This window comes from Anabrus simplex, chromosome 5 (genome assembly GCF_040414725.1).
Source record: "Anabrus simplex isolate iqAnaSimp1 chromosome 5, ASM4041472v1, whole genome shotgun sequence".
Taxonomy (NCBI): domain Eukaryota; kingdom Metazoa; phylum Arthropoda; class Insecta; order Orthoptera; family Tettigoniidae; genus Anabrus; species Anabrus simplex.
In genome coordinates, this window is record NC_090269.1 from 216,498,475 (window position 1) to 216,518,626 (window position 20,152).

Sequence of the window (20,152 nt, forward strand, 5' to 3'; positions counted from 1 at the left end):
GCCTGCTCCTCAGGTAGATGTCTAAGGTCTAACAACATCTCATCCTGGGTAGGCGAAATAGATGAACATGATGCAGAATTACATTTCAATAATGGAATTTTACAATTAGACGCAAATTTGAAAGTGCACGACCTACTCCGAAGATCGAGTACAAGACCAGTGTGAGAAATGAAGTCAGCTCCCAATATAATGGGGCAAGACAAGTGCTTGGCCACAAACAATTTAATTTTCCATGTCAATTTAAAAATGCGGATTTTGACATTTACAGAACCTAGAATTTCTAATGGAGATGAATTAGCCGAAACATATTGAACAGGAGATGAGCCATAGTCAGATAGTTTACAAACAGATTTCAATTTTGAATACCATTCAGCCGAAATAATAGAACAAACGCTGCCTGAATCTAATAGAGCAGTTATAGGCTCATTATTTAACTCAATTTTGAGAAAAGGCACCGGTGCTGGGGTATCCTCCGCAATCCTCAGACATTCTTTGGGGCATTCAACAGATGAATCTGAGGACTGAATTTTCCCTGAATTTTCGACCTGTTTACCAGGGGCTGAGCCTCGGGAAGATGGATTAGTCGACTCAGCCGAAGCCACTAGTCACTTTTTATTATCGGCATTGGTGGAATTTGCACCAGAAGTTGAGCAGGAGGGGGTGCTATTCGAATTTGGGCAATTCTTGGCGATATGTGAGAAAGCCCCACATTTAAAACAGCCTGGTGATGAGCCAGCTCCATTATTTGCCCTACTAGATTTGATCAATGGACACTTATTGCGAAGATGGTCAGGTGACCCGCAAGCATAGCATTTACGAGGTGTGACAGGTCGGCGAGGTGGAGGCCGAGGATTGCCAAAAGAAGGAGGAGGTTCTTTCGCTACACGCAATGAATCGGCGTATCTAACTCCTTCCGCTGAGACAGCCAATGCTTCAAGTTCAGAGAAAGTTTGCGGGCACGCCGCGAAACACAAATATGACCTATAGGATGGTGAGATACCTTCCACAATAGCTTGTACGATTTGATCCTCCGGGAAGTGAAGAGCAAACACTCTAGTATAGAACTTAATATCTTGGATGAAATCTGCCAAGTTTTCATCCAACCGTTGTACACGATAATTGTACTTCTGAATAAGGGAGGACCTTGCCCTAGCCGGGATGAAGTTAGCTAACAAGTGGGCGTGGAAGTCCTCAATAGGTGATTGCTCGGCAATGGCTCTTACTATTTTGTCTGAGAGAATACCAATTGCATAGGGATAGATGATTTGCAAAATCTGACATGGAGAAAGAGAAAAAACAAGAGCATGGTCCTGGAACTCAACTAAAAACCTTAAAAATGAAATTACTTCACTAGTGGTATTAACAGAAAACTTAGAGATACCTCTGAGCAGCATTGCTAATGGATGAGGCAAGCTGCTGAACCCAGGTGACATAGTAGGTAAAGGTTTAAGTGGCAAAGAAGTTAATTCAGAACGTACATTATTCAACGAGGTTCGGTGTTCAGACTCGTTGTCCAATGGGGCAGAGGTTGTTTGAGCTGCAACGGTTTTCCTATTGACGTCTCCCTTAGGAGGCTCTTCCTCGCTACCTACATTCACCGTGACGGGTTGATCAGTTTTGGGAGGAACTTCCCCAGTTAACTATTGGGTAACTTTACTGGACAATTCAGAAAGATTTTCGAGAACCATACTAGCTTCCTTCCTCTGAACGTCATTCAACTTCAGAGACAACAGATCGTTAACTCTATTTGAAAAATGAAATAGCCTGGCTTGCACACGCTTAATTTGATTAGGAGAAGGATCATTTTCTTCAAAAAACTAACTACAGATGCTAGCTCAGTAGTATTGTCAGTGATCGTGGAAAGAGAGTCGTCAATTTCTTTCTCTCCCAACGTGGGGATGGAAATGGGCAAATCAAGGGACTCTCTAAGCTTATTTGTGTCTACCGTAACCGTGCCTCCAGATTGCACATTTCTAATAGTTAATTCATAGATCAACTCCTCCTTGCGCAAATAGTTAAGATGGAGAACATCGCGAGGGCCGGGCATGATGACAAAACAATTTTGAAAAAGGAAAAAGTAAAAATTCCAGCAAGTGAGAAAATAGTTAGAGTTGTAATCAAAGCAATGTTTAGCCGTCAAAAGGGGCTAAATTGAGACCCATTCAACCACGCTCTGCTACCACTTGTTCCGAGGTATCTGTGGAACAGCAGAGGTGAAAGAAGGTGCGGGTGGTGAACAGGTCTCAGGCTACGAAATTAAAATTAATTTAAAATTTAACAAGGTTATATTTTCTTTTCAAAATCAGGAAATAACAAGCATGGCAGGTACAGAGTAGCAAGGCAACAAAAGTACAATTACAGTCTTTACCGGTTTTGGGCTTCGAGCCCCGAACTCACAATTCTTGGGCAATTAGCCCAACTTAACTCCAAAATGAGTTTTAACAGAGGGACAGAAAACCCCATTCATGCCCAGGAGCACTCGCTCCAAATTACACAGAAAGGTCTCCTCGAGGCATACAACACTCAATTTTCAAGAAAGAGCCACTCGCTCTCAAACTTTAAGCCTATCCAAGGCCACACCAAACTCCACCTTCAAGTTGTCCTCTAAGGACATAAACACAGGGGTAAAATACCCAACCTACTGAGGCCTATTAAGTGAGAAAAGGTTAATGATATGGCCTCTAAAATACCAATTTGAGAGGAGGCGATCTGCACTCCTAATACATTTTGTTTAAAACCTAATCTGGCTCTAGGCCGCTAATGCAAGGGCTAATCCCATACTAAAGAGGTGACTTTAGAAAGAAACAATTTACATTACGTTAAGGAAGAATCGGTTGTGAAAAATAAGTTCACCTCAAAACAATATGAGTGAAAGTTCGAGAGGGTTAGGCACTCTCTATCCCAATATGTAGCTTAAAAGAGAATAGATACTAAGAGTCTTTACATTTTAGGGAAAAGTTACATGGTGGAAACGCTTCGGACCCGCCCCGAGAGTTAAACTGCTGAGCTGGCACGAAAAGAAGTTATTAAACGGCCATTACCTTGTTGTTGAACTGCTGCCCGAAGAAAGAGGCGCTTCCCGCCCCCTGCTACGTACTTTACACTTTGAAAGTTGGTACAGAAGTGGCGCAGAGACCCGAAAATCAGCAGTTTATATACTCTCGTGGAAAGTTCGAGGCGTTTCAGGAATGAAAACACCCACCCACAATCATTTTATTGGATAACCAAGAAAACCCATACACAATATGAAGAAGAAACACATAATTGGTGGAAAATTAATTCAAGAAATTCGGGATTGGCTAAATTCAAAACAAGGGGAAAGAAAGGGTTAATATTGCCAACTTAAACAATGACTGAAAGAAATTTAACAAAGAACAAACTTATGGATTCAAAATTTCTCCAAAAACATAGTTCTTTCACTTCGCACTAGGGTGCACCATTGTAGTTCTTCAGTAGTGTCCTCTAGAAGAGAATGTTCACACTTCTTACTACAGGAAAAACAAAAATACGTCGAAAACGACCCAGTTCAGAAACTTCAAAATTTCCAAGTAATGACATCTTCTGAGAAACTTGAAAATTAACACCTTAGATAAAGTTCAGACTTCCTCCAGTAGGGGAGTTTCAACTGGCGCAAAGTTTGAATTAGCGGCGTGGAGGTGTACCGCCCTGTACACTTACAATAGGACTTCACACTCCCTACCACATAACGTGCCTAATCCCACACTATTCCAAACTTTCTTCAAAGTATATATTTACTGTATACAGGCAGAGTGGCCGGAGAAAACGTGATCTGGGTATAGGAGCGTTAGATCGTTGGTCATGCTGATAATGAATTTTAAAAAATTACGTCGATATCTTGCGCCTATCTCATTTTATTAGCTACTGAAGTTAGCCAATCAGATCGCTACATGTGGGTTTTTGCGACGCAGTGTTGCTAAATCTGCACATGGCTTATGACTGGATGGAGAGCTCCCATAGAAGTAATAAACTTCTCCAGGAGAGGGAATTGAACAAGTACCTGCCTGCTGAGAGGCTCGGCCGATAGCAAGCACGCTACGATGGCACTGACTGAAACCCACGGCGTGTTAGTGTTTGATGTTCATTTCTCGACATATCTCTCAAAGCAACACCGTCTCATAAAGCCCATTTCAATTCGCCCACAATGCGATGTGATTGGCTAACTTCAGCAGCTGATAAAATTCCATCGGCGTGAGGTATCGACGTAATTTTTTCAAATTACCTATTAGTACAACTAACGCTCTAACGCTCATATATTCGGTCCACTTTGTTTCCGACCACCCTGTATCTGCATTTTGAATGCCCTCTTACTTCACATAACCGTATTTATGTGACCGTGGTTTCAGTAAGATTTATGATTTCCATTTATATCCAGCATTTTGTGACAAGAACGCGTGTGTTTCAAATGATTCTTCTTCCTTGAATTCTATGTAATTACTGGCAGTAAGAGAGATGTTACTAAGATTTCGGTTTAGTATCTTAGTTTAATCATCTTACAGCGATGATGAGAGTTGTAATATTATCCGGTTAGTAGTTCGTGGAGTAAGGTTACAAAATATTATTAATTTAACCTTGATCGGTCTCCTACCCTTCACTTTCCCCACATCGTCTATGTCCACCTCACTAAAATTTATCTTCATTTTACTTTGTATTACTTCTACCACTTTATTTCCACCTTTTTTCGTTGTCTCCTTCCGGCACACCACAAATAAAAAGGTTCTCCTCCTGAGCTCTTGGTTAGTACTGTCTTCCGACCACTTAGCTTGACTCAGTTCCTCCTCTAAATCCCTGGCTTTGGTCTTCAGTCGTTCTACTTCCTCCGTGTTATAAGCCACTCTCTCTTTTATCACATTCATCTCCTCTTTAACACACTGTCTTTACTCTCGTATTTCCTTATTTATTTTCTTGGATTTTTCTCTAATTAGGTCTCTTGTTTGTTCATCCTGACATGCTTCTTTGATCAGTTCCTTAATCATTTCGAAGTCTTCCCATCCGATTACACCAACTGGTCCAGGCCCCGGGTTTACCTCAACTCCACCAATTTCCAATAAGATTGCTATCACTGCGGCTATCATCAAGGTTAACAATACACCCATTTGCTGCCCATTTTTCATCTCTCCTATCAGTTTTTCACATTTCACTCCTCCATTCCACCTCACTATAGCTGCCCTGTACTGCACTAGTGAATCGCCCATATTCAGCACTCTACTCAGCACATCCGCTCACTCCACTGTCTCAATCACGACTGGGGGTACAAAATATATTGAAAATATCACATTTGAAACCTTGTTCAGAGTAATTAATTTTGAACATTCACAACTACATACTGAATATTATTAACCAAACACTTCAATCGAAGTATCCATACTCGTCTTGACAATGCTATTACCGTAAATAATGAAGATCTATTTACAAATAACTGAAACCACAGCCTTCTATATCAATTAATTTTGAGAGTGCAAGGGTTTCGTATACGAAATTATTTGTATTTAATTGTAATTTAACAAACATCGGAAATTGTCTTCTGAACATCTGATTCACAACTTTGATTAAATAATTCCTCTTTATTTTGTAGGAAGAAAATTATAAAATCAAAATGTTTAATTTTTAGAGTTCTATCTCCCCTTCAAGTGGTTTGACAAGTCACTCATCAATATATTTAAATTATTTCATAAGTGGTGTGAAATAAAACCTTATATCTGGTGATCCGATTTTATAGTTGGTATCTCTACAATTAATGAGATATGTGTTAACATTAATGCCTTCATGGCCCGTACTTGTAGACATAATATGGGCTTTTGGGTTTACGACGTTTCAAGAAAACAAGGTAAAACTATTTACGTTTCGCAAGAACTTTGCTCTGCGTCTTCAGAAAAAAATGAAATGAAATGTCGTATGGCTTTTAGTGCCGGGATATCCTAGGATGGGTTCGGCTCGCCAGATGCAGGTCTTTCTATTTGACGCCCGTAGGCGAGAAAATCTCACTTCTACAATAATGAGAGTTTGAATTTAAGGAAGCTTTACCATTGGAGCTGTAGTGGTACGCTAATTCATTACCAGGTGGCTCGCTGTATGCTGGCACAGCGCTCCAAGCGGGAGCTGATGACGAAGTATGTGTCATACTTTCATAAAGTGTGTACATCGGTCATGACCCCTCTCCCTCCCACACTGTCTCACATCATTACAATCCTTTGGTTTTCTCCGCACACATTCTTTCGATTCTTCAGCTCTGTTCTATTCTGTCCTGGTGTCTTTCGATGAATTTTATTTTATTAGTTTATATTTATTTATGTTACGAAGTTCGTCCCTGATTCGTCTGATGTCCTCTCTATTATTACTCAAGCACACTCGATGTGATAGAACATCTTAACTGGAGCGTAATGTTGTCGTCAACTCCCGCGAGGACATACCTCGTAAGACTCCACCTACCGACTACGGACGACGTCCAACATCTCATCGCCAACGGTATCCATCTTCAAGGCCGCCATCGTCAGACTGAACCATCTCGCTCTCCACCCCGACCTTCTAATCGCCCTATAACACCCCGTCGCCGTCCCCGGCCAGCTCCTCCTTGCCATCCACCGAGTCTACAAATCCGTTCTTACCCTCCACTCGGTTTCTTTACCCCAATACCACTCCCATCAAACCTCCTCCAGCTCTTGTTCACTTCCTTGCAATACTTATCTTGTCTATTTCACATCCTCGCCCATTACCATAACCCTCGCACAAACCCCTCCTTTGTCCCACAGCCTTTACATCTTCTCTCTACCCCTTCATTCTTTCCTGCATACCTGTAACACAGTGAACTATACTTTTGTAACATTTCACGATCATTCTTGTATTTTTGTAACTTCATAGATGAAATAAATAAAGCGTTGTGCAATACTTAGGCATAGGCACACTTCCTCTCCCATCTCCTAACTCTTTACATCCATTACCCACCTCCTTCTTCCATCACATCTCCCCAACCCGCCCGCATCTCTTGGCCAGAGAGAGGGCGTTACTCTCTAGGTGACCCGCCCCACCCCTTCAGGGTGGGGAATGAAAACATTTATAGATAGATGGATAGATAGCTCCCGCGTGGAATGCTAGTGCTGTGCCAGCATACAGCGAGCCACCTGGTGACGAATGAGCGTACCACTACAGCTCCAACGGCAAAGCATTCTTAAATTCAAACCCTCATTATTGTAGAAGACTTCCTCGTGAACAGTCGAGATTTTCTTCTGAAGACGTGGATCAAAGTTCTCTGCGAAACATAAAGAGTTTCATCTCGTTTCCTTGACACATATCATGTCTACTAATGAATACAGTATGTTCTGGAGATACCATTAAAATTCTTCGAAATATAATTGAGTTTTAACTAAAACGAATACTCAAGCGCACAGAAATTGGCCGTCACAGAAGATGACTTTATTTCAAAATCCTCTTGTTTGAAGTAGTATAAACATAGTTTGCAGGTGGTAGTATCCCAAGTATCATCTCTTCGGCCACCAGCTATCCACAGTTTACGAGTATCCTCGCCTTTCGAGAATGTATACAATTAAATATTACTTTGCCGGACAGTTTTTGTGTGGTTGAGTGAGCATGTTGCTACTTAAGTTTGAATATTAATCAGTTCCATCAGTAACGTACCTTATCAATAAATTTATTTTATTTCTTGTTGGTTGTAGTAGTTAAACCTTTAAGTGTTCTGTGGCAAGAAGTCAGTTGAGGACAAGTCCTATGACGGTGACGATAGTTGGCCGCCATGTTGCAGGTGTATATCGCGGTCCTGAACGAGAATGACAACACGCCCCTGACAGTAGAGCCTGTGTACTATCCCAGCGTACCAGAGAACTCTCCTTCGGGGAAGAAAGTGCTGCAGCTGAAGGCAGAGGACCATGACATCGATCCCAACCAGAAGCTCACCTTCCGCATAACGGCTGGAAACCCAGAGAGTTTCTTCATCATCGACCCCGACACTGGTAAGTATCCCAGGTTCTTTTTATGTGTGTCACTTTAGAAGTGTGGAGCTGACTGTTACATTATAACAAATGAATAACTACCGACTTTCTTCCAACTACCTTTATCACCAGTGATGACTTTCACTAGAAAAGAAAAATGGAAAGCGAAGCAAAGACTTCTGTCTACAGACAGGCATAATACGCTATGCGCTAGATCACTTAGGTTTAGTGGTTTATTTAGACCGCGTTTACCCACAGGAATTAATCGGTCCTTTCTGAGCGAACCCCAGTACTATGTAACTTTCCGAAAGAGGTCATCTAATTTTCTTCATTAACCGATAGGAATTGAAATTTTTATCCTTACGCCTTCAGCGTCTCGATTATCCAACCTCTATGAGGACATTTAATAAATCGAAACAAAAACAAAAGTATCAATTGTGGTATTCATGAGGATAAATTCTTCATATACACTGCATTTCTTAAACATTACAATTTACCTTTCTCTATTATAATAATAATAATAATAATAATAATAATAATAATAATAATAATAATAATAATAATAATAATATGATGATGATGATGATGTTGATGATTTTTTCGTGTGGCTATTTCTAGCCGAGTGCAGCCCTTGTAAGGCAGACCCTCCGATGAGCGTGGGCGGCATCTGCCATGTATAGGTAACTGTGTGTTATTGTAGGGGAGGATAGTGTTATGTGTGGTGTGTGAGTTGCAGGGATGTTGGGGACAGCACAAACACCCAGCCCCCGGGCCATTGGAATTAACCAATGAAGGTTAAAATCCCCGACCCGGCCGGGAATCGAACCCGGGACCCTCTGGACCGAAGGCCAGTACGCTGACAATTCAGCCAACGAGTCGTACATGATGATGATGATGATGATGATGATGATGATGATGATGATGATTCGTAGATAAATGTTGTTTCAGTCAGTGATGGTGCACGCTGTAGTTCATTTAGCTGTCTGATGGTGTTAATGGAAGAATTGTGTTAATGTTCTAGTCGTGTAACATGTTAGTTTCAAGGATAATTCAGTCGTCTTCGCTCACGACTCTGAGGACAAACTTGCCATAACAAAGTTAGAAGTTCCTCTTTTTTTCCTAACTAGTCATGTTTCTCAACACCGCCTGGAACGGAACTTTGCTGAAATGGCGTGCAAGTCAGTCTCTAGTGCAGACTTTATGTTACCTAAAGAATTCATGGATCAGAAAGCAACCGTATGCTTCTTAAAATTCGCTCCTGCAGTACAGTGGCGCACAAAAATAATACAACCTCTGTTGTTCTTACAATATTTTATTTTATTACTAGTGGTTTAACATAGCACTAACACATTGAGGGTTTTCGGTGACGCAAAAATAGGGAAAGGGCTAGGAATGAAAATAAAGCGGCCGCGGCCTTTCCTAAGATACATTCATAGCATTTGCCTGATTTGAAAATTGGAAGCCACGGAAAACGATCTTTAGGGCTGTCGATGGTGGATCTGAACTCACCATCTGCCGAATGCAAGCTCACAGCTGTTTTTACAATTCATGATCTTCATAAAAAGCAAGCAAATTTTCAATTATTAATGGACTCGAAGGTCGTCATTAAGAGAAGAGACGAACGTTTGTATCAAGGGAGTGGCTGCGGGGTTTGGGCAATGGTTTCCCGTAGTTTCCAATAATTTTCACACCAGACAAATGCTACGGCTGTACCGTAATCAAGGCCATGGTCAATCCTTTCCCACTCCTAGATCTTTTCTGTCCCAACGTCGCCATAATATTTACCTGTGTCGGTTCGACGTAAAGCAGATTGTTGAAAAAGAATGTGAACGTTTGTAATACCATTGCTTAAACCGTACAAGAAGACTTTTCTTTCTGTTTGATGTCTTCAGTCCTTGGACTGGTCTGGTTTAGTTCTCCAATCCTTCTCACCTTAACCCATTCGACCCCACTGTTAAAAACATTAAAGTGTTGCCCATTTGGCCTGGATTGATGGAGTTTTCCTTATCAATATATCGCTGGCTAATTTCTTCTTCGCTACATAACTTTCACATCCTACCACCTTATTAATCTGTCTGGCATACTGATTCTTTGGTCGCCTTCGGTAATTTTCACCCCATATACCTCCCTCCAAAGTTATATGAACAAATCCCGTATATCCCAGAATGTAACCAGACCGACCGACCGACCGACCGACCGACCGACCGACCGACCAACCAACCAACCAACCAACCAACCAACCAACTACCAACCATTCCAGTCAAATATCGCCAAATCATTCTGTTCTCTCCTACTCCGTTCAGTGCCTCTTCGTTTGGAATCCGGTCTCACACCAAGGATTCTTCTGTAACACTACATCTCGCAAACTTTATTTCTTACAAAAAAAAACGTGGAAGGCAAATAAAAAAATGGTATGAAGGATCAGTCTCCTAAACTACTAACTTCTTAAATATGTCTTCTGATATCCAAATGGTAGCACGCCTCTCTCCGACATATTAAGAATTCACTTTGAATACAGTACAGCTTTTGCGGTGTGGGCCGACTTAGATATGCATTGCTCCGCGAAGCGAATGAATGTTGTCAACCCTGTGTCGGCCTCTTTTTAGAATACATGTGCTATCAGCTGGGAGTCGTCAATTTATTTTTCTTATACTTACTAGGTCTTAATAATGATGATAATAATAATAATAATAATAATAATAATAATAATAATAATAATAATAATAATAATAATTTGATGTCCCATTTCTACGTTTACCATTTTCTGAAACGCTGAGGCGCCGGTTTTCGTCCTGCAAGAGTTCCCTTACACTAATTTTTTTTTTCAAACCTGGACATTGGTGACTTAGTAATTGCCCTCAGCTAAGGCAGAGCCACTGATGAACCATCCAGAAAAAAATAACCAAACCACATGGCGCAACAGTTCAGAAGGACCGTGGCCTACCAAGCGGCCGCTGCTCAACCCGAATGCCTACAGATTACGAGTTGCCGTGTGGTCAGCAGGACGGATCCTCTCGCCGTTATTCTTGTCTTTCGAGATCGGGTCCGCTATCTCACCGTCAGATAACTCCTCAATTTTAATCACGTAGGCTGAGTAGACCTCGAACCAGACCTCAGATGCAGGTAAAAATCCCTGAACTGGCCGGGAATCGACCCCGGGACCACCAGGTAAGAGACAGGCACGCTACTCCTACACCGTGGGGCCGATTCGAACCATCCAGAGCCGGAGTTTATTACATGCAGTGGAGTCGCCGCTTCCCTTTCTTCTAGCAAACAGCACGTCGGCTCACCATTCAAATGGAGGACATGCCCTACTTAATTTCAGAGATCTCCCGGGGTCCAGTGTCTCAACGTAGCTACGTCGCTGAACCTAAAGTTCTCTTCCGGTAAATTCACCGACAGGAATGTGGCGTATTTAAGCACCTTCATATACCACCGGACTGAACCAGGATAACTAGCCAACTTGAGATCTGAAGGCCAGTAAGCCACTGAGCTTGGCTGCTTCTTCTTCTCCTTCTTGCTAGTCAGTTTTGCCAACGACGTTTTCAATAATTTTATCATAATTGAGGGAAAGTATTTCGGTATCATAGCTCTTTATAATTATCGAACATGTTATCAGAGGAGCGACTCAAAATACCTGCGTATTTATTGTTTCGGTCGAAACTGTTGTTATTTTGGAATTGCCGGCTGTTTATGTGTCACAGACGTGTGTAATTGCTGTTGGTTACTTATCGATTTATTTCGTTATTAACATGTCTCACAACTGAAGATGATTACGTGACAATTGAAACATGTGACACCTTCTTCCTGTCTTAGAATACGTCAGTAGTGCGTATACTCTAACTTGACCCTTTTTTCTTGCAGGTGATCATCATTTCATGTGTTAATTATTATTATTAATTTATTTGTCACATTTGTTTACATCATTTATTTTAGTATCATTTTAGTTATCTCTGAAAATCTACTTTTTTGCAGGACAGCGTTACATTTTTAACGTCGCACTAACATATTTAAGGTTTCCGGCGATGCAAGGATGGGAAATTATCAGTATATTGCAGGAAGAGACCGTGGCCTTAGTTAATGAACTGTTTCAGCTTCATTAATCGAATGGCCATACACAAGCCCTTTTAACAGTTACTTGAAAACAAAAAAAGCAGAACTGATCATGATTTTGATCACCAACACAAACCACACCAACATTAACAACGGAATGAAATCATTCGCTCCACATCGGATTCGAACCTCTGACTAACAAGCACGTGTTTCTTTCTCCACCTTTAAGCATGCTCTGCTATCACGAGTTGTCAAGGAGCTCTGTTATATCAATACTACTTCTAGTCACTCAACCTGTCATTTGAACCCTGTACACGATGTTTATGTTTACGTGATATAGGATGATCACGATTATATACCATCATTCGATATTTTAAACTAAATGAAAAGACTCTTCAGTGTTTTCACATGTGATGAAATGAAAAGTTACCAAATAGAAGCGTATTTTTATTAGTATGTACATATTTCAACAGTTTTCATGAAAAATATTGCGTAGAATATATTTTTATAGCAATCAAACATTTAAATGAAAAAATCGTCTCTTAAGTTAGGTACCACCCCGGAATTTGTCTGGAGAACAAGTGGAAAAACACGGGAAATCACTTCGAGGATGACTGAGGTGGGGATCGAACCCTCCTCCACTCAGTTGACCTCCCGAGGTTGAGTGGATCCCGTGCCAGTTCTCGTACCACTTTTCAAATTTCGTGGTAGAGCCGGGAATCGAATTCAGGATTCCGGGGCTCGGAGCTAATCACACTGACCATTAGCCCACAGAGGCGAACCACTGTATTTATACTACGTGAGAATATATGTTTCAGTTCGGTAATTCTTTATTTAATCACATATTTAAAATTGAATAGTCCTAACTATTTAACTCAGCTATGCTCCGCAGAAATGTGAGGTTTCTAAATAAAATTTGACCTGGTAGGATTTTACATATTCTGCAGTCATATGCCACCCTCATCAGCAAAGAGAGCTGCGTAAACCCCAGCGGCTGAAGAAGGTACAGCTCCCTCCTTCCGTCCCCACGAACGCTTAGCTGGCTGACCAAAACCCAATATTTGTATTTTAAAAACAATTCAGCGCCCGGAGCTCAGCACACCGCACGTCGTTGTTTAAACGAGAGCAGGGGCCTGATACTAGCCCGGTACACACAGCAGTGTTTAAGGTATACCGCAAGCTCAGCATAGATGTTTTATGGAATGGAACAGGTTTGATGGTCGTCGGTAAATCGGCGAATATTTCACCGTCTCTTGACTAGCTTCATATAAAGTAATGTGGCAGTTGGTCTGTGTTCTAATTACACCGTTAAAATAGTACTCATTTCGTTTCAAATGCAAATTGCTGATAAGTTGAGCACTGTTAATATTCTGCACGGCACGTTTTCCAATTACTTGAGGTTGGCACCATGTGTGGATCTGGTTAAGTTTTACGGTCAGCTTCCCTTCCTGAACCCAATCCTATGCGGAGGGATATAATCACTATCGCATGGTTTTGTAGTGGTTGGTAGCGTTATGTGATACGTGTAGAGAAAGTTACGTAATAAGACCAACACAAATACCCAGTTCCCCAGTCAGAGGAAATTAACCATATGAAGTTAAATTCCCTATCCCGGCCGAGAATCGAATCCGTGGTCCCGTGAAATGAAACCACTACGATGACTGTTCATCCAGTGTGCTGGACTGGGTACTATTAATGAATAATTGTTTATAAAAAACGCACTACGTTGCATGATTCACAGTAGAAATGTGCAGATATTTACAATCTCTGAAGGTAATTAATTGAAATTTAATAAAATGTTATTTGTTTTCTAGCCCAACAACCACGAAAGCTATTTGAACAAATGTTTGTGCGTTTAACACACATTTATTACGTATATACAGTATGTCTACTTCTCTGTCCTGTTTCCTGATACGGAGTCGGAGGTGACCTCAGATGAAATTATATGGCATGTTTTACGACGGGAATCCCGTCCCGTCTCAAACACACATGTATTTATTTAATACATTATGTCAATACTTTTAAAAGCCTTATAATTACTTACATACATACATACATAATCATTATAGACTGTTATGCCTTTCAGCGTTCAGTCTGCAAGCCTCTGTGAATTAACTAAACGTCGCCACAATACTTGATTTACAACTAGTGGTGTGGCCTCATTTAGTTCTATACCTCTTATCTTTAAATCGTTAGAAACCGACTCAAACCATCGACGTCTTGGTCTCCCTCTACTTCTCTTACCCTCCATATCAGTGTCCATTATTCTACTAGGTAACCTATCCTCCTCCATTCGCCTCATATGACCCCACCACCGAAGCCGGTTTATGCGTACAGCTTCATCCATCGAGTTCATACCTAAATTAGCCTTTATCTCCTCATTCCGAGTACCCTCCTGCCATTGTTCCCACCTGTTTGTACCAGCAATCATTCTTGCTACTTTCATGTCTGTTACTTCTAACTTATGAATAAGATATCCTGAGTCCACCCAGCTTTCGCTCCCGTAAAGCAAAGTTGGTCTGGAAACAGACGGATGTGAAGATAGTTTCGTCTGGGAGCTGACTTCCTTCTTACAGAATACTGCTGATCGCTCACTGCACTAGCTTTACTACACCTTGATTCAATCTCACTTACTATATTACAATCCTGGGAGAACACACAACCTGAATACTTGAAATTATCGACCTGTTCTAGCTTTGTATCACCAATCTGACATTCAATTCTGTTTAATTTCTTACCTACTGACATCAATTTAGTCTTCGAGAGGCTAATTTTCATGCCATACTCATTGCACCTATTTTCAAGTTCCAAGATATTAGACTGCAGGCTTTCGGCACAATCTGCCATTAAGACCAAGTCGTCAGCATAGGCCAAACTGCTTACTACATTTCCACCTAACTGAATCCCTCCCTGCCATTTTATACCTTTCAGCAGATGATCCATGTAAACTACGAACAGCAAAGGTGAAAGATTACAGCCTTCTCTAACCCCTGTAAGTACCCTGAAACAAGAACTCATTCTACCATCAATTCTCACTGAAGCCCAATTGTCAACATAAATACCTTTGATTGATTTTAATAATCTACCTTTAATTCCATAGTCCCCCAGTATAATGAACATCCTTTCCCTCGGTACCCTGTCATATGCTTTCTCTAGATCTACGAAACATAAACACAACTGCCTATTCCTCTAGTAGTATTTTTCAATTACCTGGCGCATACTGAAAATCTGATCCTGACAGCCTCTCTGTGGTCTGAAACCACACTGGTTTTCATCCAACTTCCTCTCAACGACTGATCGCACCCTCCGTTCCAAGATGCCAGTGAATACTTTGCCTGGTATACTAATCAATGAGATACCTCGATAGTTGTTGCAATCCTTCCTGTCCCCTTGCTTATAGATAGGTGCAATTACTGCTTTTGTCCAATCTGAAGTTACCTTACCAACACTCAACGCTTATTTTACTACACTATGAAGCCATTTCATCCCTGCCTTCCCACTATACTTCACCATTTCAGGTCTAATTTCATCTATTCCTGCTGCCTTATGACAATGGAGTTTATTTACCATCATTTCCACTTCCTCAAGCATAATTTCACCAACATCATTTTCCTCCTCCCCGTGAGCTTGGCTGTTTGCAACACCACCAGGATGATTTCCTTTTACATTGAGAAGATGTTCAAAATATTCCCTCCACCTCTCCAGTGATTCCCTGGGATCTATTATGAGTTCACCTGAATTACTCAAAACACTGTTCATTTCCTTTTTCCCTCCCTTCCTAAGATTCTTTATTACTGTCCAGAAAGGTTTCCCTGCTGCTTGACCTAGCCTTACCAGGTTATTACCAAAATCTTCCCATGACTTCTTTTTGGATTCAACAACTATTTGTTTCGCTCTGTTTCTTTCATCTACGTACAAATCCCTGTCTGCCTTGGCCCTTGTTTGGAGCCATTTCTGATAAGCCTTCTTTTTACGTTTACAGGCTGCTCTCACTTCATCATTCCACCAAGATATTCGCCTTTTCCTATCTTTAAACACAGTTGTTCCTAGGCATTCCGTTGCTATTTCTACTACAGCATCCCTGTATGCCACCCATTCACTTTCTATATCCTGAACCTGCTTACTGTCTACTGTTCGAAACTTCTCACTAATCATATCCATGTACTTCTGTCTAATTTCCTCGTCCTGGCGATTTTCTACCCTTATTCGTTTGCAGACAGATTTCACTTTCTCTACCCTAGGCCTAGAGATACTTAGTTCACTACAAATCAGATAGTGGTCTGTATCATCGAAAAATCCGCGAAAAACTCGTACATTCTTAACAGATTTCCTGAATTCAAAGTCTGTTAAGATATAGTCTATTATGGATCTGGTACCGCTAGCCTCCCATGTGTAGCGGTGAATAGCCTTATGCTTGAAGAATGTATTCGTAACAGCAAAACCCATACTAGCACAGAAGTCCAGCAAACACTTTCCATTCCCATTAGCTACCATATCTTCCCCACATAATTACTTATCTTTTTAAAGTCGAATTTGCATATTAATACTTCGCAGTTTAAAATACTTACATTACTCTATTATAGAAATGATTTAATGATATATTAACAATATACATTACATTGAAACATCCTTTCAAGAACACTTTTTTTCTTAATAGGTAACATTCATATCAATTGTTCTAATTTTTCCACTGCCAATTATCTTTAAGGTGAAATACTTATCAGCAGTAAATATTAACCTTGAGCCTAATATCTATAAATTTACAATAACTGGATAATTCGCTTTGATGTGCGGTAAGTTACTGATTTATTTCAGTTTACTCAGAATGTATTTCTTCATATAATCTTTCGTAAATATGCATTATGAATTGAATTATGCATGTCTTAAATGTGAAGAAATATTCTAATTCGTAAACTTGTCTCGAAATTGAATAGGTAGTCACTAATATCTGTGCCCTTTGCCAGCAGGTTCGTAGAAGGGAGTGAGTGATGAGGCGTGAAAGAGGTGCTGTCGTACGTAACTGCTTACAAATCTAACTTCATATATAGCCAATTTACCGACGGCTGCCGTAGTTTTGGAATAGGGATTATATGCCGAGTGATCACAACGGTGGATCTCTATAACTATTCCTGGTAGTTTACTTTTCGGATTAGATAACTTCTAAGTTTTTTTCACGAGACTGAATGAAGTCCACCCCAGTTTCTTCAGGCCTGTCTTCAATTCATGACAGATTTCGAGCTCAATGTGAGGAGTTCCAAATAGCTGCTTGTAGCTGTAAGCACTCGACCTGTATTTTAAACCAAACCATCCTAACGTTCTTCTACAAGAATGAGTAGACTGATATTTTCACGATCTCAATAAATTAATGTATTCTACCTTTTTTATATTTCTTCCATACTTCTGTTCCCCTACCCCGTCTTAGGTCCCTTTCGCTTCAGACTTATTTCTCTCTCCATTCCTATCTCGAATACATTCCCTTCTACCTGGCAGGTTGGCCGTGCAGTTAGGAGCACGCGGCTGTGAGCTTGCATCCAGGAGATAGTGGATTCGAATCCCACTGTCGACAGCCCTGAAGATGGTTTTCCGTGGTTTCCCATTTTCACACAAATTAAGGCCACGGCCGCTTCCTTCCAACTCCTGAGCCTTTCCTATCCCACCGTCGCCATAAAACCTACCTGTGTGGGTGCGACGTAAAGCAACTAACAAAGCATTCCCTTCTACTCGTGATCTTTTTTTCTGTTCCTCTTGACTTTATTTTCCATTAAACACCCTTTTATTAGTATGAAGACCTCCTTCTCCCTCACACATTAGATGTGGAGAAAATCTAGTGATATGAATTTCTTCTCGGAATATAATTCCGGAAAATGAGCCGTCTGATCTTGAACGAAAATATCATGTCATCAATAGAACAATGGTAAATTAATTGATGCCAAAACTGTCGGCATTTTTAGAACAGTGGCAGCCGTGATCGGACGAGTTTCTCTTTTCGGGATGCGGATCGTGTTTTGGGGGAAACATTAAGATTTACTTCAGTTTGTCTCTTCAGTTAATATAGATTTTTAAGATACGCTGGTGTGTCAGTAGTTTTTCATTCGCGTATAAAAAGTCAAGGACACGTAAGTTTTGTATTGAAGCACCCTCAGATGCCACGACCCTCCGTCGGTACCGAATTTGCTGCGATGAAGACGAAACGATACGGATCTAGAAGTAGTAGGACTTAGGCGTAATCCTGCCCCTGGCTCGTACCATTTCTTCGTTGACTTATACAACAGGTATGTCATCCACACCATTGGCTCTCACAACATTGAAGGGATCAATCGGTATATTGAATCATCATGTACATTCTTCCTCGTATTACCGCACTCAGAGTACCGCTAACCACAAAATTACTTTCTTGATACTTATTTTCTCATTTCCAGTACAGGTTATTAAAGTTTCTTGTAATTTCTTGCCTACAATTTTAGGCAAATTAATAAACAATGTTTTTAAAAACGACTGAACTACTGAGCTCTTCAAGTCTTGGTCAAGTTACGGTCGCTTGAAATATTATTTGCACTGCAGTTAGAACATTTTCAATCCTTCCACGATATTGCCACAGTAAAACGTTTCTTGGATCCTGAACAAACCAGTAGAAAGAATTGGAAACACGGAGAAAAATAAAGCCGAGGCTATAACGTCCCACCATGCAGAGAATTGGTGTTAGGACGTTAGCAGTGACAGTATTATTAGAGTGTTTGCAGAGCTTTATGGCAAATAACATTACGAGTGTACTCAGTTTTGTTGTTATATCATCTTCTTATGGAAGAAGTGTTTTGTTATCGAGCAATTTCATCTACGACTATTCTTCTCGGAACTGTTACAGCGGTGTTTTAACACTAGCGAGAATTTATCGATTTAGTATTAACGGTAAGTGCAATGCGTCGAGAGTAATAAGACACGGCTGACTGAGATATGAGAGGAATACAGGCAGGAATCATAACATCGTTGCATTACCATTTGACTGTGATATTCTTGAGTGTCTCTTAACAAGCTGTGGTAACAGCCAAGCTGAATTTCAGATAGACAACTGGATCTTACTTCAAAATGACCCGTTTTAAAAATAACCCTCACTTCTACTTTTGAAAAATATTTCCTTCGAGCAACAATTACAGCAATGTACTTCTAGTTGCTTCATTTGGAAGGCTTGGTACAAAGTGACCAGTCAGTGAGACGCTTTAGACAAAGGTAAAACTAGGACATTGGCATAGAACATTAATCATAGGTTAAAGACGATTTAAAAGAAGCGCTTAAATGAACTCGATTTATCCTGCTTCTGCAGGAAGTTGGGACAGTAATCAGAAGATGTCACTACTGAATTATTGAGTATTTGTCGTTTCTAAGTTCCTAAACTGATTGGATTTATTTTGTTTGTTTTGGTGTATTTCAAGAAGTTTAAACTTTCCTCCGTAGATGTCGTTACAAAAAACTCTGGTCATACACTCTGGTGCAAGGTGGAAGAACTTGAAATTTAAAGAAGTTTTTTGTTTCTAGGTTTTCATAACTGTATCAATGTTCATTTATTTGTGGGTTGGCAACACTTCTTTCTTATTCCGCCACTTTTGAATCTGGCAAATAGGAACTTTCTATAATTATTTTTCAGCCCATCGCAGGCTTCTTGTCGCTTTTTGAATCTATATAAATAAAATTGTAGGGGATCCGCTGTCTGTAATTTCGTTTGTTTTGCCAATTCTTCAGATATTTATTCGCTTTAGGTCAACTCAATACCGAATCGATGGTTTTTATTTTTCGTGTCTGTTTGTTCCACCATCGCGGCGAAACGACTGGATAGATCTCAACCAAACTTCATATTTAGATTATACTCATCCCGAGGAAGGTTTCGATATGCATATCATTTCAAAATCTTTGAATAGACGGGGGTTTATAGGGAAACCAGAAGGGTTTTCCTCCATTTTCTCTTATACAGTACTACTGATTTTCTGTAAACTCCGTGGATCGTATGTAAAAGGCGTCTTCATTATAAACAACTTTCGTTATGTTCACAATTTACCTTACTCTTCAAATGACGGAGAAATTTACTCTTTTCTGCGGGTATCATGCTCTGCATTGAGGGACCGACAGACCGACAACGAACCTACAGG

At 40.5% G+C, this 20,152-nt stretch overlaps 1 protein-coding gene across 1 annotated transcript in view; it reads left to right on the forward strand.

Moving 5' to 3' along the window:
• The window catches only part of LOC136874446 (fat-like cadherin-related tumor suppressor homolog), a 671,031-nt gene that overhangs the window by 24,966 nt on the left and 625,913 nt on the right, over window positions 1-20,152 (forward strand). Inside the window, exon 3 of the mRNA XM_068227805.1 lies at window positions 7,775-7,982. Coding sequence (XP_068083906.1) covers window positions 7,775-7,982 — 208 coding nt within the window. The remainder of the gene's footprint in view (window positions 1-7,774; window positions 7,983-20,152) is intronic.